The sequence below is a fragment of the Tasmannia lanceolata genome, unplaced genomic scaffold, assembly GCF_043159265.1.
Source record: "Tasmannia lanceolata isolate RefF3 unplaced genomic scaffold, GAP_Taslan_0.1 ptg000015l, whole genome shotgun sequence".
NCBI classification, from domain to species: Eukaryota; Viridiplantae; Streptophyta; class Magnoliopsida; order Canellales; family Winteraceae; genus Tasmannia; species Tasmannia lanceolata.
This window is the reverse complement of record NW_027518692.1, coordinates 20,422,920-20,442,636: the sequence shown is the minus strand read 5'-3', so window position 1 is coordinate 20,442,636 and position 19,717 is coordinate 20,422,920. Positions and strand designations below refer to the sequence as shown.

The 19,717-nt window shown below is 37.6% G+C and overlaps 3 protein-coding genes across 3 annotated transcripts; all 3 read left to right on the top strand.

Annotated features, from left to right (window-relative positions):
- The first annotated feature begins 314 nt into the window (after nt 1–314).
- LOC143891833 (uncharacterized) lies at nt 315–2,140 on the top strand. Its single transcript, XM_077396344.1, has 4 exons — nt 315–955; nt 1,080–1,282; nt 1,390–1,967; nt 2,039–2,140. The coding sequence occupies exons 1-4, from the start codon at nt 315–317 to the stop codon at nt 2,138–2,140; spliced, it is 1,524 nt and encodes a 507-aa protein (XP_077252459.1).
- Nucleotides 2,141–6,570: 4,430 nt separating this feature from the next.
- LOC143845359 (eukaryotic initiation factor 4A-15-like) lies at nt 6,571–12,308 on the top strand. The gene is made up of 5 exons (XM_077353668.1): nt 6,571–6,729; nt 8,565–8,634; nt 8,753–8,859; nt 9,056–9,486; nt 11,409–12,308. Exons 2-5 carry the CDS (start codon nt 8,567–8,569, stop codon nt 12,042–12,044), a joined length of 1,242 nt encoding a protein of 413 aa, XP_077209783.1. The 5' UTR covers nt 6,571–6,729; nt 8,565–8,566; the 3' UTR covers nt 12,045–12,308.
- A 6,277-nt stretch (nt 12,309–18,585) lies between these two features.
- On the top strand, nt 18,586–18,924 carry LOC143891832 (uncharacterized). The gene has a single exon (XM_077396343.1). The coding sequence runs from the start codon at nt 18,586–18,588 to the stop codon at nt 18,922–18,924; it is 339 nt and encodes a 112-aa protein (XP_077252458.1).
- Nucleotides 18,925–19,717: the final 793 nt, after the last annotated feature.

Sequence of the window (19,717 nt, the reverse complement as noted above, 5' to 3'; positions counted from 1 at the left end):
TATTTTGGTTACCGATTCACACAACGACTTGATATATATAAAGAAGTTGAATACGAGAATAAAAGTTAGAGTGCAGCTATTACGTTCTTGAAACGGAGTCTCTTTAACGTTCTTTTAATTCTTCTCTCCCTTGTTTATTCCAATATTGTTTTTCTTCTTCATGAATACCAAAGAAGGTTTACAAGTGGTATCATAGCAAGGTATTCGATCGGAATACCGGTTTGTTCTTGGATCTGCTTCGAGGGGGATATCGAAGTGGGAATACCGGTTTGTTCTTTGGTTACTTCGAGGTGATATCGAGGTTGGAAGAAGACATGGCGGAAAGTGTTGCTATGTTAGCTAGGATTGAAAAGCTCAACAATACCAATTGCATCTATTGCAAGTCGTGCTTGGAGTCGTATCTTCAAGGTCAGGATCTATGGGAGATAGTGAATGGCAACAACACCGAGACACCAGAAGAGGGAGCGGATACGCTACGGAAGTGGAAGATCCGTGCTGGAAAAGCGTTGTACGTATTGAAGGCGTCAATACAGAAGGAGTTGATTGAGCATATTAAAGATGCGAAAACTCCGAAAGAAGCGTGGGAGGCACTCTCATCTCTCTTTTCACAGGCGAACGATGCACGGTTGCAGTTCTTGGAGAACGAGATGGGCTCATTAACACAAGGTAATTTATATGTTTCTGATTATTTTATGAAAGCTAGAAACTTGTGTAGTGAGATATCTCAATTAGACGAGGAGTCTAAGATTAGTGAAAGCCGTATGCGGAGATTGATTATCCGCGGCTTGAGGCTCGAGTTTAGCGGATTTATCACCGCTATACGTGGCTGGCCAATGCAGCCGTTTCCCCTGGAGTTGGAGAATCTCTTAATTAATCAAGAGATGTTGGCAAGGCAGATGGCCGGATTGTCTGTGAAAGAAAGTGAGGAAGCGCTTGCGGTGAATAGCAAGCGGAAGTGGAATAAAAATAAGAAGCCAAAGGATGGCTATAAGAGAGATGATCGGGCTAATAACAATGAAAATTCACAAAAAAAAAAAGTGTTTTTATTATTATGGATGTGGGAAGCGTTGTCATATTAGAAGAAATTGTCGGACTAGGATTGAGACCGATGATGAGAATGTTGTCATCGAATCCAAAGACAAGGAGGAGGATGACATTGGTGAATGGGACATGCATGCTTCTTTTGCATGTGATGTGGCAGTGGAAGAGACTGCTATGGAATTTGACTTTGAGGGAGAGATTTCTTTTGCACTGAATGTTGCAGAATCTCCTGTTGTGAAAAGTCAAGTGTGTGCAATTAGTTCTTCAAAAAAGAAGACTATTGATTACGAGAACGATTGATTGATTGATTCTGGTTGTTTGCACCACATGACTGGAAATCGAAATAAGTTTATGCGGTTGCGAAATATGATGGAAATCATGCGGTTGTCACGGCGGATAATTCTATCCATGCTGTGAAGAATGTGGGCGATGTGACAGTTACCTCATGGTGTGGTGAGGAAAATAGCATCCTCAAATATGTGTATCACGTACCGGGTCTGACGAAGAATCTAGTGTCGGTAGCGCAGATCACATCAGCAGGAAAATATGTGCTATTTGGACATGATGATGTAAAGGTGTTCGAGAAAGTGGATGTTTCTGGCAATCCGATCATGCGTGGGAAACGAATGGAGACGATGTACGTATTATCAGCAGGAACGACGTATGTTGATAAAGCTCGCCGTAATGAAACACCCGAGTTGTGGCATGTGCGTCTTGCTCATGTCGCATATGACAAGTTAAAAATTATGGTGGAACGAAACCTTGTCAGAGGTTTACCACTTCTTGAGAACGGGGGGGATACGGTTTGTGCTGGATGTCAGTTTGGAAAAGCACACCGTCAACCTATTTCTCGATCAGAGTTTCACTCAAAACGACCATTGGAGTTGGTTCACTCCGATGTATGCGGTCCAATGAAGCAGAAGTCTGTAAGTGGAAATCGTTATTTTCTTATATTCGTTGATGATTTTTCGAGATATGTATGGTGTATTTTCTACAGGAGAAATCTGAAGTCTTTGAAAAGATCAAAGATTTCCGTGCACACGTAGAAGCCGAAACAGGATTTAAGATCGGTTGTTTGAGAACCGATAATGGTGCATAATACACTTCTCAGATTCTTTCCACTTATTTGAGGGATCACAAAATTAGAAGGCAATTAATTCACTTGTCCTGAAACTCCACAGCAGAACGGAGTTGCAGAAAGAAAGAGCATGCACTTAGTTGAGTCGTGCCGGAGTATATTACATGGGAGGAATGTTCGTCCTCAATATTGGGCGGAGTGTATACGCGCGGCCGTATATGTAACTAATCGTCTTCCGCAACAACGACTTGGTTATGAGTCGCCTTATCAAAAGCTTGCTGGTACGAGGCCGTCTGTTAGACACTTTAAAGTGTTTGGTTGTGTTTGCTATGTGCTTGTATCAAAGCAAATGAGGACAAAGATGGAGAAAATAGCGGTTCGAGCTATGTTCATTGGTTATGATGAACAAAGGAAAGTGTGGAGATGCTTGGATCCATGTATGAAAAGGTATGTGTCAAGAGAAGTGGTGTTCAATGAAGCGCGATCTTGGTGGTTCATGGAAAACACCGCAATGCCGGACTCAACAGATTTGATTGGCAGTTTGAAAGAGAGATTGGATTCGATTGTGCTACCATAGGAAAATCATGGTGTAGCAAATTCGGATTCGATCCAAAGGGTGAAAAGCACAGCTAACCTCTCACAGATGGATGGAGATGTGTTAGAGCCAGAACAGGAGGCCATCGTAACTTGAAGATTTTGAAGAACGTGAGTTTAGTGCATCTAAACCATGGAGATCGACGCGTATTGCGAATCCGAAGTTCACAAATTTGGCTTGTTTTTGTAAGGCAGAAGATTTAACATATTTTGAAGATACAAAACGTGTAAAGGAGTGGCGAATTGATAGATCGCGAAAATTTTCTCGGAAGGAACTTAGCGTGGCTTGTGAAGAGTTAACGCTGAAGGGGAGTGCTAGAGTCACTGATGTCTCGTGCACGGCGTCGGAGGGGTCGGGCCGATGGGGTTGATTCATAATGGGTTTGAGTAGTTTGGCGAGCCGGTGTTGAGGGGGAGAATTGTGAACGTGAGTCACCACCGACTCTCTTGAGAGTTTTTAGCTTTTGGTTTTATTTTAAAAGTAGTCATATATTATTAGATAGGTATTAGGAAGAGTTTGTTTTTAAGTTGGTTTCTTTTGTTTTGGTTACTGATGTTGACTTTTTATGTGAAAAAGTCTTTCTGTAATTCAAACTTACAAAGGGGTGTTTTTAGTCATTATATTTGTCCTTCTTTGGGACTTACTTCATGCTTTTGGGCTTGTCATACAAATTATTTGGGCTTCCCTCCAAAAGGACTAAAGTCATGAGAAAACTTTAGTCCTAGATAGGAAGTGTGAGAGGATGAGAGTGGCCATATATATACTTTCACTCTCTTAGCCTTGTCAATGAGCAAGAGGTCATGGGGATCCTACGCGCACGGATCGCCCACTTGGGTCAGGCGGGCTTTAGGTCTGACCACACACGCGCGCGTGGGCCCAAGGATTTTTCTTTTTCTATTATTTATTTTCTTTTAATGGTTCAAGAGTTTATTTATTTTGTTTTAACTCTTTTTACCGTTTGAGATTCCTTAATTGTGGTTTAATGACCGTTTGGGAAACGTCTCTCGCGCACTAAAAGAGTGCGACGTTTCACCCTAACGTGTCGATTGGTTTTCTATAAAATTGGTTTTAGAGAAAACAGAAAGATATCCTTGATAGATTCTTCTTCTTCTCTCTTTCTTCTCTGGTTTTCTGATATTTTTCCCCAAGCTTTTTTATCAAGGCTTTTGGCACATATAAGCGAGCTCTTAGGCATCCAGGCTGCGTGAGTGCACACCCCTGGAGCAAGAGTTGTTGTATCCTGAAAGCATACGCCGAGACGCCCATTTGCACCATTGATTCGTCATAGTGGGGGCAAGATTTGCCTTAAGGACAACGAAGATCCTTCGTGCCTCAATTCGATAAGTGGTCTAACTATTTCTCTATTTTATTGCAATTGATTATTGCAGAATAGTTACTGTTGATTTTTGTCTTCTCAAGTTAAGGAGTTAATTCGTTATAAGGTATTCTCGAATCCTAAATTACAGATTTGCAAATCATTTTTCTAACAACTGATTCACACAACAACTTGTATATAAAGATGTTGAATATTAGAATAAAAGTTAGAGTGGAGCTATTACGTTCTTGAAACAGAGAGTCTCTTTAACGTTTTTTTAATTCTTCTCTCCCCTGTTTATTCCAATAGTGTGTTTCTTCTTCAAGAATACCAAAGAAGGTTTACAGCTCCTGCTTGAAAAACTGGACATAAGCAGTTTGATGTACTTTGGTTCACAATGAAGAACACAATCTAGAACTTGATATTGAGTAAGAATATGGGATTTGATTTTAGCTTCCAACTCTTTCCTAAGTAAAATGGCGATGAGATTCAAAGCGGGTGGTCGATTCTTCTATCTTCCCCGAGCATATTAGAAGCCGACAGACTTGAATAGAGTGCCTGGAGCTCTTTTATTTTCTCCCTCCTTATAGTTTAGTTTTGATTGTCTAGCAGCTGGTCTGTCGCATGTCAGACCAGCCACTCGTGAGTTGTCTCCATTCACGAGGTGGCTGGTCTGACATGCGACAGACCAGCTGCGAAATGCCTTTTGCGATGGACCTTAGCAAATCCCATCTCTTGTATAGACCACCTCGGTTGCAGCGCTTCATCTTTTCCACTCTTATTAAGCTGTTATATCATTGGAAAAAAATAATTTAAACATTCAACCGATCCAATTAGGATCAAATCCACTGTGTGTGGTTCATGATTTGTTTGGATCTTATCCGGATCTTACTTTTAGTGTACGGGTCATTATCCATTTTGACTCAGACCTTTCTATCGGGATTGTCTTAGGTCCTACCTATGAAATACAAGGTTATAATTATGGAAAAAGTTAGAATGCTCTGTTAATGCTTGTAAGCAGAGGAATTAATTTGTGATTAATTTAAATGTCTAATTAAGTAAGATATTGCTTGTAAATAAAGGAATTAATTTGTGACTGGTCTAAATGTCTACGCAAGTAAAATAATGCTTGTGAACAAAGGTACTAATCTAAATTGCATATACCTATCCTCTGGGCTTAGATTAATGCCTAACGGGTTAGATTACTCACAAAATAATGGTTAGATTACGCAAGTAAAATAATGGTTAGATCTCTCTCTCTCTCTCTCTCTCTCTCTCTCTCTCTCTCTCCATTTTCCTTAGGGGCCGTTTGGATATGCGGATTTTAGAATTCAGGTTTTTAGTTTGAAAAAAGTGTAAAAGAGGGTTCATGATCAAGCTGTTGTATGCTATTGTATGCTTTCCTGACAACGTTTCTTGGATTTTAAGTGAGAAAATCACATTTTAAAAATCTCTCCTGCATCGTGAGATTTCTAAAACCTTGAAATATGGGAGGCTCTGCTACTCTTTTGCTGACGGAAAGAAGGGCGAGAAGTAAAAAACGACGGCTGGTCCGCTTCTTCTCTTGTCTCTTAGCTACAAATTTGAAGAAATCTCTGATTCTAAAATCCGCGTATCCAAACGGCCCCTTAGCCTCCATTTGGTCATCTCTCCTCACTTTAATTTCCTTTCAACCAAGGGAAGCAACGAGAAGGAGCCTTGCCTAAAACATACGATGATCTTTTAAATAGAGAATTAATTAATTATAGTCACATCCCATAAATTTAGACTATAAATTAAAAGAGAAAACAGTTTCTACACACTAGTGTAGATAAATTATCTACACACTAGCTTAAAAATACAGTGGGGACCACATTGGTTGGGTGATCCAAAGCATTCATTTGATTGGCCCTCACATTGATAGGGTGTGCCCAAAAAATCAGCTCCATAGGATCATACCAACCCTACGATTTGTAGAGGTAAAATGGACGTGTATAAACCTTCACAAATCTGTCCATTTTTTGCCTCCACGGTTGTAAGGGTTAGGATGATCCTATGGAGTTGATTTTTTGGGCACACTCTATCTATGTGAGGGCCCATCAAATGAATGCTTTGGATCACCCAAACGATGTGCCCCCATTGTATTTTAAGCTAGTGTGTATTTTAAGCTAGTTTCTACACTAGTGTGTAGAAACTATTTTCTCGAATTAAAATATTTTAAAATTTCTAACTAATCAAATGCAATGTAACATTTGTTCATCCTACTATAATGCAATGCCTATTATACCATACATGTGCAACTTAATTTGGACCATCCACTTAGTAGGCCCCAACATAGATTAGAGGTCTTAGCCATGTAGTTTAGACCATGACCTCTATTTTCTTTCTCATCCACTTAACAAACTCTAATTTGAACGGTTAAGATCATTTCATTATATCAAAATGTTGCACCACAACATAATGTTAGTTCAACTTAGATCCACCAATAGGTACCATAGATCAATTATAGTCTCGCAATGAGTCCCCCCTTTGAGTGGTTTCTAGGGTTTGGAAGGGTTCCAAACACTTTCTTTTTTTAATATAAATATTTAAATTCAAGGAAGAAATAAGTCAATTTTTACTTTATTGGCGTTTTCTTTTGTCTCCTCTCTTCTCTTTGCAAAAGAAAACTCTCCGAAGTTCGAACCCTAACCCTAATCAAAATCTCTACTACTTCATCAGGTGATTTTTTGATCCTTTTTTACTTTGTATCGATTTCTGATGGTTGATATTCGAGATCTTTTTTTCTTTGTAGATATCAGTTTTCTGATTATTTCCTGATCATATACTTTTAAATCATGGATTTCTTTTGTAATCTAGAATTTTATTGTTCTTATCACTTTGTACCCCTGGTTTCTGCTTTTTTTGCTGTTTCTAGGGTTAGGTTAGATGTTTTTTTTTTTTTTTTTGTGTCTGATTTTTCATCTTGCAAGGGTTTGATTCTGTTATCAGCATATTGATCTTATCTTCGAATCCTGTTTGTTACTTCATGTTTATGTGATTGGATTCGGATTTTCATGTTTGGGTTCGGTGGGGATATTAGAATTTTAATTTTTTCTCTCTATATGTTGGCCTTCTGCTTTATTTTAATATGCTAGTGTTAGGTGCCTAATCAATATGCCCTAGGCCCCTTTAAACCTGTCCCATGCCTGGTCGGGCCCTACGTAGTTCCATACCTTGGGTGGCCCCGATTTAGGACCGTAACATTCCATCACTCTTCCACATCTACCTCGGGGGCCCACTCTATGGAAGCTTTCACTTTGGTCTTTTCCAGATAGCCCTTTCTATAGGTCACCCCTTCCGCGGTGGCCCACTGTGTGGTAACACTCACTACACTACCTAACCAATACACCAAAAGCTCCAGAGTAGATGGAACACATTAGGCTAGGCCCTTTACACCTGTCCCATACCAGGCCCCCCAAACCAAGCTGGGTCCCACCTAGGGAATACCTAGTCAGGACCCTGTACACAAAAGCAAAAACTCTGCAATGGTGTTCTTTTAGACCATATCTTTCATCAATTACTGGTATTTAGTTATGTATGGAGTATTTTCTAGTGAGAACACTCTCTATGCTTAAGAATAAGGGAATTTTAAGGGTCACTTGCAAAATTTATTCCCATTAGTCCTTGAGAATCACGATTTAGCCAAAAAGTATTTACTTTTTGACAAAATTTCCATTAAGTTCCTAAATATTACTTATGTTACATATATTAAACATTGAAGGTTCTTTTTGAAAAAATGCAGACCCCAACTAGTTTGGGACAAAGGCTTTTTTGAGTTGAGTTGAGTTTATTCTCTGTCCCTATGAAAATCTAGTTGTTTTTCATATTAGAAGCAGTTAGACTAAAATAATTTTAAGCAAAAATTCATGATTTTGGAGTTCCTTGACATTTTGTAGACAGAAGTTTGGTGTAGTATTTAGTAGGGACATTTTGATTTATTTTTTTTCGAAAACTTTTTTCCTTTGGCCTTTTGTCTTGATTTTTGAGGATCAATTGGGATATAATTTTAAATTTAGGAATTTATAATTAAAAGAATCCTGAGAATATGTAGACATCCTTGTTTAAGTGGAGCATGAATGCCTGTTTGAGTCTGCCTTCTTTTTGGCGTAAAGCCTTTTGTTTTATGGTTTACGGATTGGGTTAACAACATGGTTAGAAACTCATTAAATTGACTTGGTTTTTATTTAGACCTGTTACCTCCATTGAATGGGAGCAATGTTTGGGTTGTTGGTTTTGAGGCATTGTGAGTTTCTTTTCTAATGGGGATTAGGTGCTCATTTGATACATGCATAATTAAAGAAAGTTTATTCTGTTGCCACAAACCCATGTTGATTTATTGGCATGCATGACTTCTGATAATTTATAAGAATTGAATGCAGTCTCACTCTTAACATGCTTCACTAGTACTCTAGAGAAAATTTTATGTCAATATGGCTACAATTTTTGTAGGCTATATTTTGTAAAAGCTTTTGTCACCCTGTTGTTGATAACACATTTTCTTTTCTTGCTCATAGCCATGGCAGGATCAGCTCCAGAAGGTTCACAGTTTGATGCTCGTCAGTATGACGAGAAGATGAATGAATTGTAAGATGCTTTTTTCATTATCTATTTGTTTTCTTCTGAACCTTTTTTTTCTTTCCCTGGTTTAACATATTAAATAGCCTGTTGTGATTTCTGAGGTATGGGTGTCTTGTGAAAATAGGCTTGCAGCTGAAGGAAATGATTTTTTTACGGAATCTAATGAGGTCTATGATACTTTTGATTCAATGGGTTTACAAGAGAACCTATTGAGAGGCATCTATGCATATGGTAAATATCCGTTTTTTTAATGTTTGGACTTATTTTTATGAAGTTTGATGATTACTTTGTTGCCATTTTTATATGCTAGGATTTTTTATGTTTGGACTTATTTTTATGAAGTTTGATGATCACTTTGTTGCCATTTTTATATGCTAGGATATGAATACGTGCATGAGATTTTGCATTTTTGTTTCTTTTTTTGAAGGATTTGAGAAGCCCTCCGCAATTCAACAAAGAGGAATTGTGCCCTTCTGCAAGGGCGTTGATGTAATTCAGCAGGCACAGTCTGGTACAGGAAAAACGGCTACTTTCTGTTCTGGAATTCTTCAGCAACTGGATTATGGCTTAGTGGAATGCCAGGCTTTGGTCCTTGCTCCTACTAGGGAACTTGCGCAACAGATTGAAAAAGTTATGCGTGCCCTTGGTGACTATTTGGGCGTTAAGGTTCATGCCTGTGTTGGTGGGACTAGTGTTCGTGAGGATCAGAAGATCCTTTCTAACGGGGTTCATGTTGTTGTTGGTACTCCTGGTCGTGTCTTTGACATGTTGCGAAGACAATCCCTTCGCCCCGATTATATCAAGATGTTTGTATTGGACGAGGCCGATGAAATGCTCTCAAGAGGTTTCAAGGACCAGGTTTAGTCTTTTTTGCCTTTGTTTCTACATTTATGGTTTTTTTAATGGCTACATTTATGGTTTATGTTACTGAGATTTGTGCTTGTATTCCTTTGTAAGTGATATGGTTCATGTTGTTTGGTTGAGACAATTCGTCGTTTTCTACGTTTTCCCTTTCGTGACAACCCATTTTTTGTGAATGTCATTTTGTTACACTCTTTGCAAATTCCAATTTCTTGAGTCCATAGTACTTCTTTTACTTATCCTGGAGGACCTGTGCACATTGTGTCCGAAGTGTTTGTTGAATTCTTTTTGAAGGAGTTTGTGGAATAAGTGAAAAATCTATAAAGAACTTATTGGTCTACTTTAACGATCATATGATTAATGTTTCCAGATTCTATTGACTGACCTGCTATTTAGGCATTCAATATCTGTTGTTTTGTTTGTTTTTTGTGGCTGAATTAGATGTGAATCCTGAGATGTTGTACAAGCTACGGGGTATGAGTTCTAATTGGATTTTTCTGTTTCAAGGAGCTGCAAAAAATTCTATGCAATATTAAATTGACTTAATGTTTCATTCTACTTTTAATACTTGAATGCTTTTCAACGGGGATAGAAATCCTTGGGATTTGTTTATGTGGTGGTTAATAAGTGAGATTTGTGATGCTAAATCATTTCAGATACTTTGAGTAGCCAAGAATGACCCAGTTGGTATTGGTTGGGTGGGTAATTAGCTGAAAAGGCAAAGGGCTATTGAAAAGAAGCTGCCTTTAGGTCTATTGACACCTATTTCATTAAAAAAAGGTGCATCGACCCCGGACACTGAAGAAAGTCGTCAATGTTCTTTGTAAAAATAATTAATGTGTTTTAAACAGCATAAGTCTCCACTAGTTCGATCGAATCTTAAACATGTCACATGAACTTCTTCATAAGTTTATTGGATTTATTTCTACGAGTTGTTACGTCATTAAATATTAATTACAATGTTTCTTAGATTCACTGGAAATGGTTGTTGTCATGAGAACCAGTCAAGGTTTTATTGTCAATCGTTTGGACTTGACATTTGTACTTGTTGATGCCTGGTCTGTGATTTGCTTTTTTAAATTGCTACAAGATTATCACAAGAGGTGTTAGCTTGGATGCTTAGATTACAACGGACAATTGCCTGACTAAATGGTTTTTGTCCACTGTCCACACTTTTATCACTTCTGCACTTCCAATTTATTATTTGAAGTTGCAAACTTCGAATGAAATAGGCTTCATACAAGGTTTCTATTTGTTACCTAATTGTTTGGCTACTCAGTCCAGCATTATGTTTTGTTGTTGATATTAGACTACCATAACACCCTTTTTTGTTAGATATAATCGGTTGGTATCCATCTTCTCATTGAGGTTTGCAGCATGGTGTGCAATTGCTTCATTTCCTGTGCTGTGTATTTGCTCATCCTTGTCGGTCTACTTTTTTTACATTATTTTGCATTTAATTGATCTAGTCCATGATGCTAAAGACATGAAAAATTCCTTAATTTTGGGCATCAACAAACCTCAAGGTTATGTGTTACTATTCATAATTGATGTTATGCTGATAGTTTGTGCTTGATCTAGTTCATTTTTTGTCACAATGCAGAGCTCCGTACTTTCCTTAGCTTTCTTCCTCTCGACCAACTTTGAACCTCCAATATCATAATGGAATATATGTTACAACCAACAAAAATAAAGGTTTCTAAGACACTCATATTTTTCATACATCTATACATGTATGTATGCATATATATTGCATTCCCCAATTATGTGAGTGGTTTTGGTACTGCACTGTGTTTCATTGAGTTTTTCTGGCCATATCCTATATGATGTCTATGGGCAAGGGAAACTTACCCTTCTCTTTGAGCACAAATTTAGATATCTTATTTTCCTTTTCTTCCTCTTTTTTTGTTTGCTTTCAGATCTATGATATTTTTCAGCTTCTTCCAGGGAGAGTTCAAGTGGGGGTTTTCTCTGCCACAATGCCACCCGAGGCTCTTGAGATTACTCGCAAGTTCATGAACAAACCCGTGAGGATTCTGGTGAAGCGAGATGAGCTTACCCTTGAGGGAATTAAGCAGTTCTATGTCAACGTTGAGAAGGAAGAGTGGAAGCTCGAGACACTCTGTGACCTCTACGAGACATTAGCTATCACACAGAGTGTCATCTTCGTAAACACCAGGCGCAAAGTTGACTGGTTGACGGACAAGATGCGGAGTCGGGACCACACAGTCTCCGCTACCCACGGAGATATGGATCAGAATACAAGGGATATAATTATGCGTGAGTTCCGTTCCGGTTCATCACGTGTGCTCATCACAACAGATCTCCTTGCTCGTGGTATCGATGTTCAACAGGTCTCGCTGGTCATAAACTATGATCTCCCCACGCAGCCAGAGAACTATCTCCACCGTATTGGGCGTAGTGGCAGATTTGGGAGGAAAGGTGTTGCTATCAATTTTGTGACGCGTGATGATGAGAGAATGTTGTCTGACATTCAGAAGTTCTATAATGCGGTGGTTGAAGAGCTGCCTTCGAATGTTGCCGATCTGCTCTGAAGCGGTGGAGGTAATTTGTTTGTTTGTTAATTAGTAATTAATGGAGTTGTGTTTTGAAGTTATAGGTTTTTTATGTTGAGGTATCAACTCTAGTTTGTGCCTCTGCTTGTTTTTGCATGGGCATTTGGGATGATCCCACTATTGCAAATTTTGTATGGGTAGAGATATTTGTATCTTATGGTGGATCTGTTGATCAAAGGAGGCATTTTGACATGATTTTAGTTTTTTTTTCCAGTTATATTATGATTCTTATCTTGAGTTTTATATTATTTTTTTCAGTACATTATATGCTATTTTAGTTTTATTTTAGTTTCACATGTTGTCTTAGAACATCAGACAACTCATGCAGCCATGGGACGAAATAAACCCTATTGTCCAATGAGAGTTAATTTATGCAAAATCAGTGTGAATGCAGTTTTCTTTGATAGCTAGGATTATTTTCAATCTCAAATTAGCTTTCCATACAAAAAATTTGCGTGATAGATCTTAACTTCCTCACTATCTGAATTTTAAGATCTGTTTTCCTTGAGATTTTTGCATTTTTTTTCAATCACAGATCAGCATTGCATAAAAAAAACTTTGTTAAAAAACTTGACTTCCTCAGCATCTTAAATAGTGAGATACTGAGATCTGATCTAGTGTGGAAAATGCTCTCTTATCAGAGTCTTCCAACCTTAGCTCCTATTCATCTTCTCTTGAATTTTTCAAATAATTGATTTGCCCCTTAATCTATGAAAAAAAACGCTTGTTTTAGTCACTCCTATGCAAGGATCAAAGAGTGTCTGTCCAGACTCGAGCAAATTTTTCCTGTAATTTTCCTACACATCCTTTTTATGGTTTTCCACTGGAGATTTTAACCTACAATCTGCGTCGATGTCACGAAAATATGCCTCGAAAATTGTAAACCCCTGCTTGTGGTGAAAATCTAACTTGATAACTGTTGCCAGACCTAGAAAGTCTAAAATCCGCCACTGAATTGAATGAGTATCCTCTGATTGCTCTCAACCTGTTGTCATTGAATGAGATTTCTACACTAAGATCATCCACGACCAGTTGCCCTAGGAACCCTTTGCCCAAATTGCATCTTGAAAACCGGTGGACAACAGGTGGTGTTCGGAAACATTTTCTGGTTGCATACACATTAGTGATTTGCTTCAATTCTTTTCAGGTCTACAGGGAGGCCTTTCTATGACAAAAAAAATCACATCCTCAAGCTTAATTGAGCTAGGTATCTATCAAGGTCTTCCTTAAGACATTAAAAGACTGATCTACTTTTAGTTTTATAGTAATAAATATAATCAATTGTGTTTATTATTAGTTGCATATTTTATGTAAACTAAGACCTGATCTGCTATCTCAATGGAGAACATCTTTTCCCTTAAGAAGGTCCCATAAGTATGATTTCAGGGCTAAATGGATGGTTTATATATTGTGCCCATGTTCCAAATTAAAGTGTGTCTCCTCTGCATTTGTCTGTGCTGCTGGGGAATTAGACAAGAAAACGAGAATCAATTCGATTCGTACCTCGTACACATTTGGATTGTGGAGGTGTATTACTGATAAACACAACCCAAGACAACAACATAATTGACTACTTAATCTAATTTTCCAAGACAACAACATAATTGAATACTTAATTCTTATCTCATCTATTATCCCTATTATTCTATGATTTAACTGTATCTATCTAAGCAATTTTGTATCTACCTTACCAACTTTATTAATCTAAACATTAATCCTCTCCCTACCATGGGTTTAAATTTTGACCGGTGTTTCGGTGGGGAGACCGAAATCAAATCTGTAATAGAATCAAACCTGTAATACCCCGAACGTTACATTATTTCAACTGAAATTTCGGCGGTAATTTCGACTGAAATTTTGTATGAGATAAAATATTGTATTTTATTGTTTCATCAGCTTTCGGCCGAAATTTCGGTTTCGGTGAGGATCGGAATGCATTCTGAAACCGAATTTTGAAACCATGCTCCCTACAAGCTGACAGATTATCCCGGGCGGGTGGTAGGCAGAGAGGCTCTTCGGATTTTTTATTATTGTTTTATGTCTTGCTTGTTCTTGCATTTGGTTTTTCATGTTCCATCCACCTGGTCGTGGATTGATCTCATTTCTCTTAATAAAGCTTTCTTTACCATTCAAAAGGGAAAAACTCTTTCCATATGCAAGTAAGGGAGAACAGTTTCAACAAAAAAGGAAAGTGTTTCAACTCTAGTTTGCCATTTGCTGTTTTAAATTCTAGCTAAACATGACAACAACAAACAATAGGAACCCTGTTCAAATTTTACTCATCACCCTAGGCTCTTTCCTCAAAAAATGTTTGACGATTCGTATGTCTCACATCATATATTCAGCCACTCTTGTAAATTTTCCTCACTTTCCTAATACAATTTCTTCTTTTTACCATTAAAACAGAGTATGGTCACTGATGCAGCCCAACAAGGCCCAAAAGAGAATAGCAACAGAAATGGACAATGAGAGACGATAGATAAGAAACGGGTACTTCGGATGCCTTAAACGTAAACTAAGGCCATGTTTGGCAACCTTGAAAAAAATTTCAAATGGAATATTTGTGGGTGCAATTTGTGAAAGATGGGAAGAAGATGGAGAAAAACATCAGGAAAACGAAAAATCAATTTCAAATGGTTAATTTAGGGAAATATTATCAGCACTATTGTATTTTGATGAGGGCACTCCTCACTTTATTAAAAGTAGGATATGGCCCGCACCATAAGATGATCCAAACCGTCCATTAGATGGGCCATTAGCCTAAACAGGTTGTGCCTCAAAAATTATATCCATAGGTTGATCCTAACCCTCTGATCCATAGAGGGTTAGGATAAACCCTCTAACATTCAAATCGGAGGGTTAGGATCAACCTATGGAAATGATTTTTGATATCTTTGAACGATGAGTGTTCCTTGAATCCGTCGGTGTACTTGATATCCCGGCTACATACTCTAGAATCCGGTAGCATTATTAGCCAAAAGAGATTAATGTCGTCGTTCTCAACCAACAGAGATGTAAACCAGAATCCTGGAGGATGTGGGTGCGCCACGTGACACCCCCTCAAAAAATGTAAAACTCTCTCTATAAGGTGATATATTTGGATTGTAGAAAAAATCTTACCATATCCCACGTTTTTAGCAAAATTGTTTCTATTACTCAATATCCCACGTATAATGCCAAAATTGTTTCTATTTATTCTAGAAGAAATCTCAACTATGTCCCATGATTTTAGCAAAATTGTTTCTATCTCTCAATAACCTACGTATATTAGCAAAATTTTGGCGAATTAGTTATATTTTGCTCCGTGCACTGTTGTCCACTAGTATTCAATAACCAAACCAATAACGTAGCCGGTTTTGCCCAAAAGATAAGTGAGAAATAACTTAAAAGATAATGATTGACGTTGGGTTGTGAATTTGTCAGGAATGACAACATACGAGGACTCTGTTGATGTCAGAAGGGTATTGGGGTCTTTTTACCACCCATTTTTTTAAGAATCACCCGTGTTTGATGCTAATTTTAAAAAGTAGCCCTAATTTCTAGAAACTCGTGCCCCATTCCATACTTTTCTCAAAAATAAAAAATAAAAAATCTGAAGGTCCACATGCGGCTATAATTGTTTATTGATTGTAGGGTTCGGATCGTCCTATTGAGAAGACATTAGGGGCAGTTGTCCATTCATGGTGGGACCTACCTGATGAATATTATGGATCACAAAAAATTGTCTACTGATCTTAGGGTTAGGATAATCCAACTGAAAAGACATTTGGGGGGCGATTGTCCATTCATGGTGGGACCGGTGGGTCCGACCTGCTGAAAATTATGGATCATTTAAGTGGCTGTATTATTCAAGAAATATATTCTGAGGAGATATTTGCAATTGTAGATTATGATTAGAGGGCAGTCATTATCACCGGACTATTCTTCTCCCTTTGGCCAATATTCAAACTTCATGAATTTGCCCAACTCCAATATTCAAATTCCTCTCTTTACAAACTCGTTTTCAATTTTAAGCTTCTTCTGGTCCAAAGAGAATTTGGATCATGATTTAATCTTTGACCACAGCTAAGCACACTCATGCTTTGCTTGTGGGCCCACTGCACACATGCCCCAATTTGTCCAATAATCGTGGCCATTGATCTAGTGGGCCACCACCACACTATAGGAAGAAAATCAGTCCCATTATGCCAAATGGATAATCCTAAACCCGTGGTTCCGACATCATTTTTATCCAAAAAAAAAAAAAAAATCTAAAATCTTTTGTTGATATTTGATAGACTTGATCGAGTGGACCGGATCTCCACATGGGGTCGTAAAATCTAGTGGTTCCCCTACTAGATCAACGGCCCCGATTACTGGACAAGCAAAAAACGTGCCAGCGCGAGTGGGTCCTCCGTAGAATTGGGTGTTCCCTGCCCATTGGCTGCTGAGGGTTTTTTCCTAACCACTGATTGAGCTTTTTAAGAGAGTTAATAATACTTGGTACTGATTTTTAAAAAAAAACACATATTGGCCTGTGATCAGGTATGGTGTCTCTCCCACCACTACCATAATTATAAAGAAGCCCACCGGTGAGAATGTCTATTATTAGGGAATTAACTTCATCTTCAATCCTTTTTGGGCAAATTGACTCTAGGGAAAAGAAAAGGAAATTGATATTTCCGCTCCCCTTTTAGACCAATCCACTACGACTTGGAGTGGATTGGTCTAAAAGGGGAGCGGAAATATCGACTCCCCTATGCTTTGGATATTTCTGCTCCACTTTTAGACTAATCCACTCCAACTTGGAGTGGATTAGTCTAAAAGTGGAGCGGAAATATCAGCTCCCAAAGAAAATTATGGAAAATGACATTTTCCATAGAAAAAAGCCATGGAAAAATAAAATTCCAGGGTATAGTTGGTTTTCAGTTTTCCTTGAAAACAAGAAAAATGTTTTATTTTGGAAAAACATTGCATAGAAAACGAGTGTACCAAACACTAGAAAATTCATTTTCCATGGAAAAAGTTTTGAAATTCTTTTCCCTACATCCAAACAACCCAAGAAATGACAAAGAAGACTACAAGAGGACGGAAATGCTGCAAGAGGAGTGGAAATATCATTTCCCATGTCTATATTTATGTTTGTTTATTAACTATATTAGACTTGTATACTTAGAGTTTGGGTTCATTAACCTTTTACCTTGTGGTAGAAGAAATTCAAAAAGCTAATTCCACACTCAACTCCTTCTAATTGGATTTGTAATATCAAAAAATCAAGTTAGAGTTTTCGTATTCAACTAAAGTAATAACTCTTAAATCAACTTTTCTTTTCTAGCTTACCTCCCTTTTATTTAAGGAAAAATTGCCAATGGGTGACACCAAAATACAAGAATTGTGAACGGGGGTCCAACTTTTGAGAAGTTGTTAGAGAGGGACGAAATGGGGGTTATCTAGTCTCTAAAAGGGGGTTTCCAACCCTCAAAATGGGGTTATCGAGCTCTCAAAAGGGGGGTTATCAACCCTCTTTAACAATTTTTGAAAAGGGTGTCCCCAGTTCACAATTCTTGTATTTTGGTGTCCTCCGTTGGCAATTTTTCCTTAATTTAAATCAAGTGCAACTCCTCGTTTTTTCTTTTGTTTAACTGTTTTACTCTCTTTTATTTACTTTTTTCTTTTGTTTAACTGTTTTACTCTCTTTTATTTACTTGCCTTCTTTGTTTAACACCATATTAAAACCAAAAAAATGATAGAAAAATCAAAGTAGGGCGCAGTTACACCTAGAATAAGAAAGAGAGGAATGCCGAATTTTCTTCCCACCTTCCAATTTCAATTCTACCATAGTTTCTTGGTCCAACTTTCCAACCTAGCAGTAGCCCACCCAATAAAAAAAGAATTTAACAAAGTGAAGAAGTACCATCATCAAAATAAGGGAACATGTCATTTCAAAGAAACAGCTAATGTAATAAAAAAAAAACACTACCATGTTTTGATAATTGCACTAACCCATCTTGTCTTTTATATATTAAACAGCTGTCAAAGGTTATTACTAGAAAGGAGATATTATTAAAACATGGTAGTGCCAATATCAGTAACCAAGACAGCTTCGAACATTATGATATTGGCACATGTTTTAATAATTGCACAATCTCAGCTTGTCTTTTCTTTTTTTTATTGGCTTATATTTTCCTGTGAACTGTAATAACCTTTGACAGCTGTTTAAATAATAAAAGACTAAGATTTAGTGCAATAATAAAAATCATCGTAGTGCTAATATTAATTCCACCCAACCTCCTCTCAAAAAAATAAAATAAAATAAAAATTACAACCGCACTCTTGATATGGATTTTAACTTTTAACCCTCCAAACTCTCCCTTCTCTCCACACACCATTTTATTTTAGCAACAGCACAATAGAGTCTACAAATCCCCCAGAAATAAGAAGACCAGGAATAGGTTGTGCTGTTTCCAATTCAGGAGAAAAAAAGCCCATCACCTTTCCTCTATCTTTTCCTTTCACTTCTCTAGAAATCTTTCTGGTTTTCATGGAAGATTTCAGATCAAAGTCATATAATGATGGGTGGATGCAGATGGGAAGTTATAAAACCATGCCTGTTTCTGGTTATGATCTCAGAAGCTACAGCACTTCTTATGCTTCTGCCCAACAAACCCATATCCCCAAACAGATAAAGCTCAAGAAAGTGAAAACCACTGGCAGTTCTTCTTCCAAAATTTGGAACCTTAAAGACCCTGAGTTTCAGAGGAAAAAGAGGGTTGCAAGCTACAAGTTATATGCTGTGGAGGGAAAGATGAAGGGTTCTTTTAGGAAGAGCTTTAGATGGCTCAAGAATAGATACACCCAGATGCTCTATGGATTTTGGTGATTTTTGGGTATTTCTAATTTATGCATGCCTTCTCTCCTTTCGCCTATATTTGGGATTTTGTTTGTGTTTGAGATCTTTGAAGTTGATATATTTAAATCATAGACTTCTTGGTCTTCCATGATATGGTGATCTGGGTGTTTGATGATGATCTTTTTGCTTTGTCAAGTTACTTACTGAAAGTTCTGTGAATTTGGACATCTCTTTTTTGAAGATATATACCTTTCTTTCTAGGTTGTGGGTTTTTGTATATGCTTGATATTCAATCATAAAAATAATCCAAGTTTCTTGGGGTTTCTTAATATTGGGTGGTTATTTGGTAGAATTTTTTTCTCTGTAGATTTGGTTATTACAGTTGTTATGAATTTGGGTTGTTTAATTATGTATTGAGTTGGTGGTTTGGCCATGGACATATTTTATCTTAGTTTGTTGAAGGATTTCTGATTATTGAGCTTCTTTAATCCGAAAATTCTTCTTTGGAATTGTTGAATTCTTGGTTACTTCTTTCTAGGTTTTAGATCCCAGGAGCATTCTCTTCCGCCGGATATTCACACTGGTCGATTTGTATACGTTTTCTTTGGGTTATGACAATTAAAATTTCGTCTCAGGATGGGATTTGGTACTAGTTTTTGTCTCTACTTCCTAGGATCAGTCTTTTACCATTTCTCCTCTAAAGTTTGAACCAAGTTTCTTCTGGTGCTTAAGTCAGGGCTAGAAATGTTTGGCCTCCTTCCTCCTTGAATTTTTTTGAATGGTTCCTTCCCCCTTGATAGGGCTCTTTTTTTTTCTGTCCTTT

Coding starts and splice junctions, on each gene's coding strand:
- LOC143845359 (XM_077353668.1), top strand. CDS start 8,567: ATGGCAGGATCAGCTCCAGAAGGTTCACAGTTTGATGCTCGTCAGTAT. Junction 8,860..9,055: donor GAGAGGCATCTATGCATATG/GTAAATATCCGT, acceptor CTTTTTTTGAAG/GATTTGAGAAGCCCTCCGCA. Junction 9,487..11,408: donor CAAGAGGTTTCAAGGACCAG/GTTTAGTCTTTT, acceptor GTTTGCTTTCAG/ATCTATGATATTTTTCAGCT.
- LOC143891832 (XM_077396343.1), top strand. CDS start 18,586: ATGGAAGATTTCAGATCAAAGTCATATAATGATGGGTGGATGCAGATG.
- LOC143891833 (XM_077396344.1), top strand. CDS start 315: ATGGCGGAAAGTGTTGCTATGTTAGCTAGGATTGAAAAGCTCAACAAT. Junction 956..1,079: donor GCGGTGAATAGCAAGCGGAA/GTGGAATAAAAA, acceptor TTGTCATATTAG/AAGAAATTGTCGGACTAGGA. Junction 1,283..1,389: donor AGAATCTCCTGTTGTGAAAA/GTCAAGTGTGTG, acceptor AATCGAAATAAG/TTTATGCGGTTGCGAAATAT.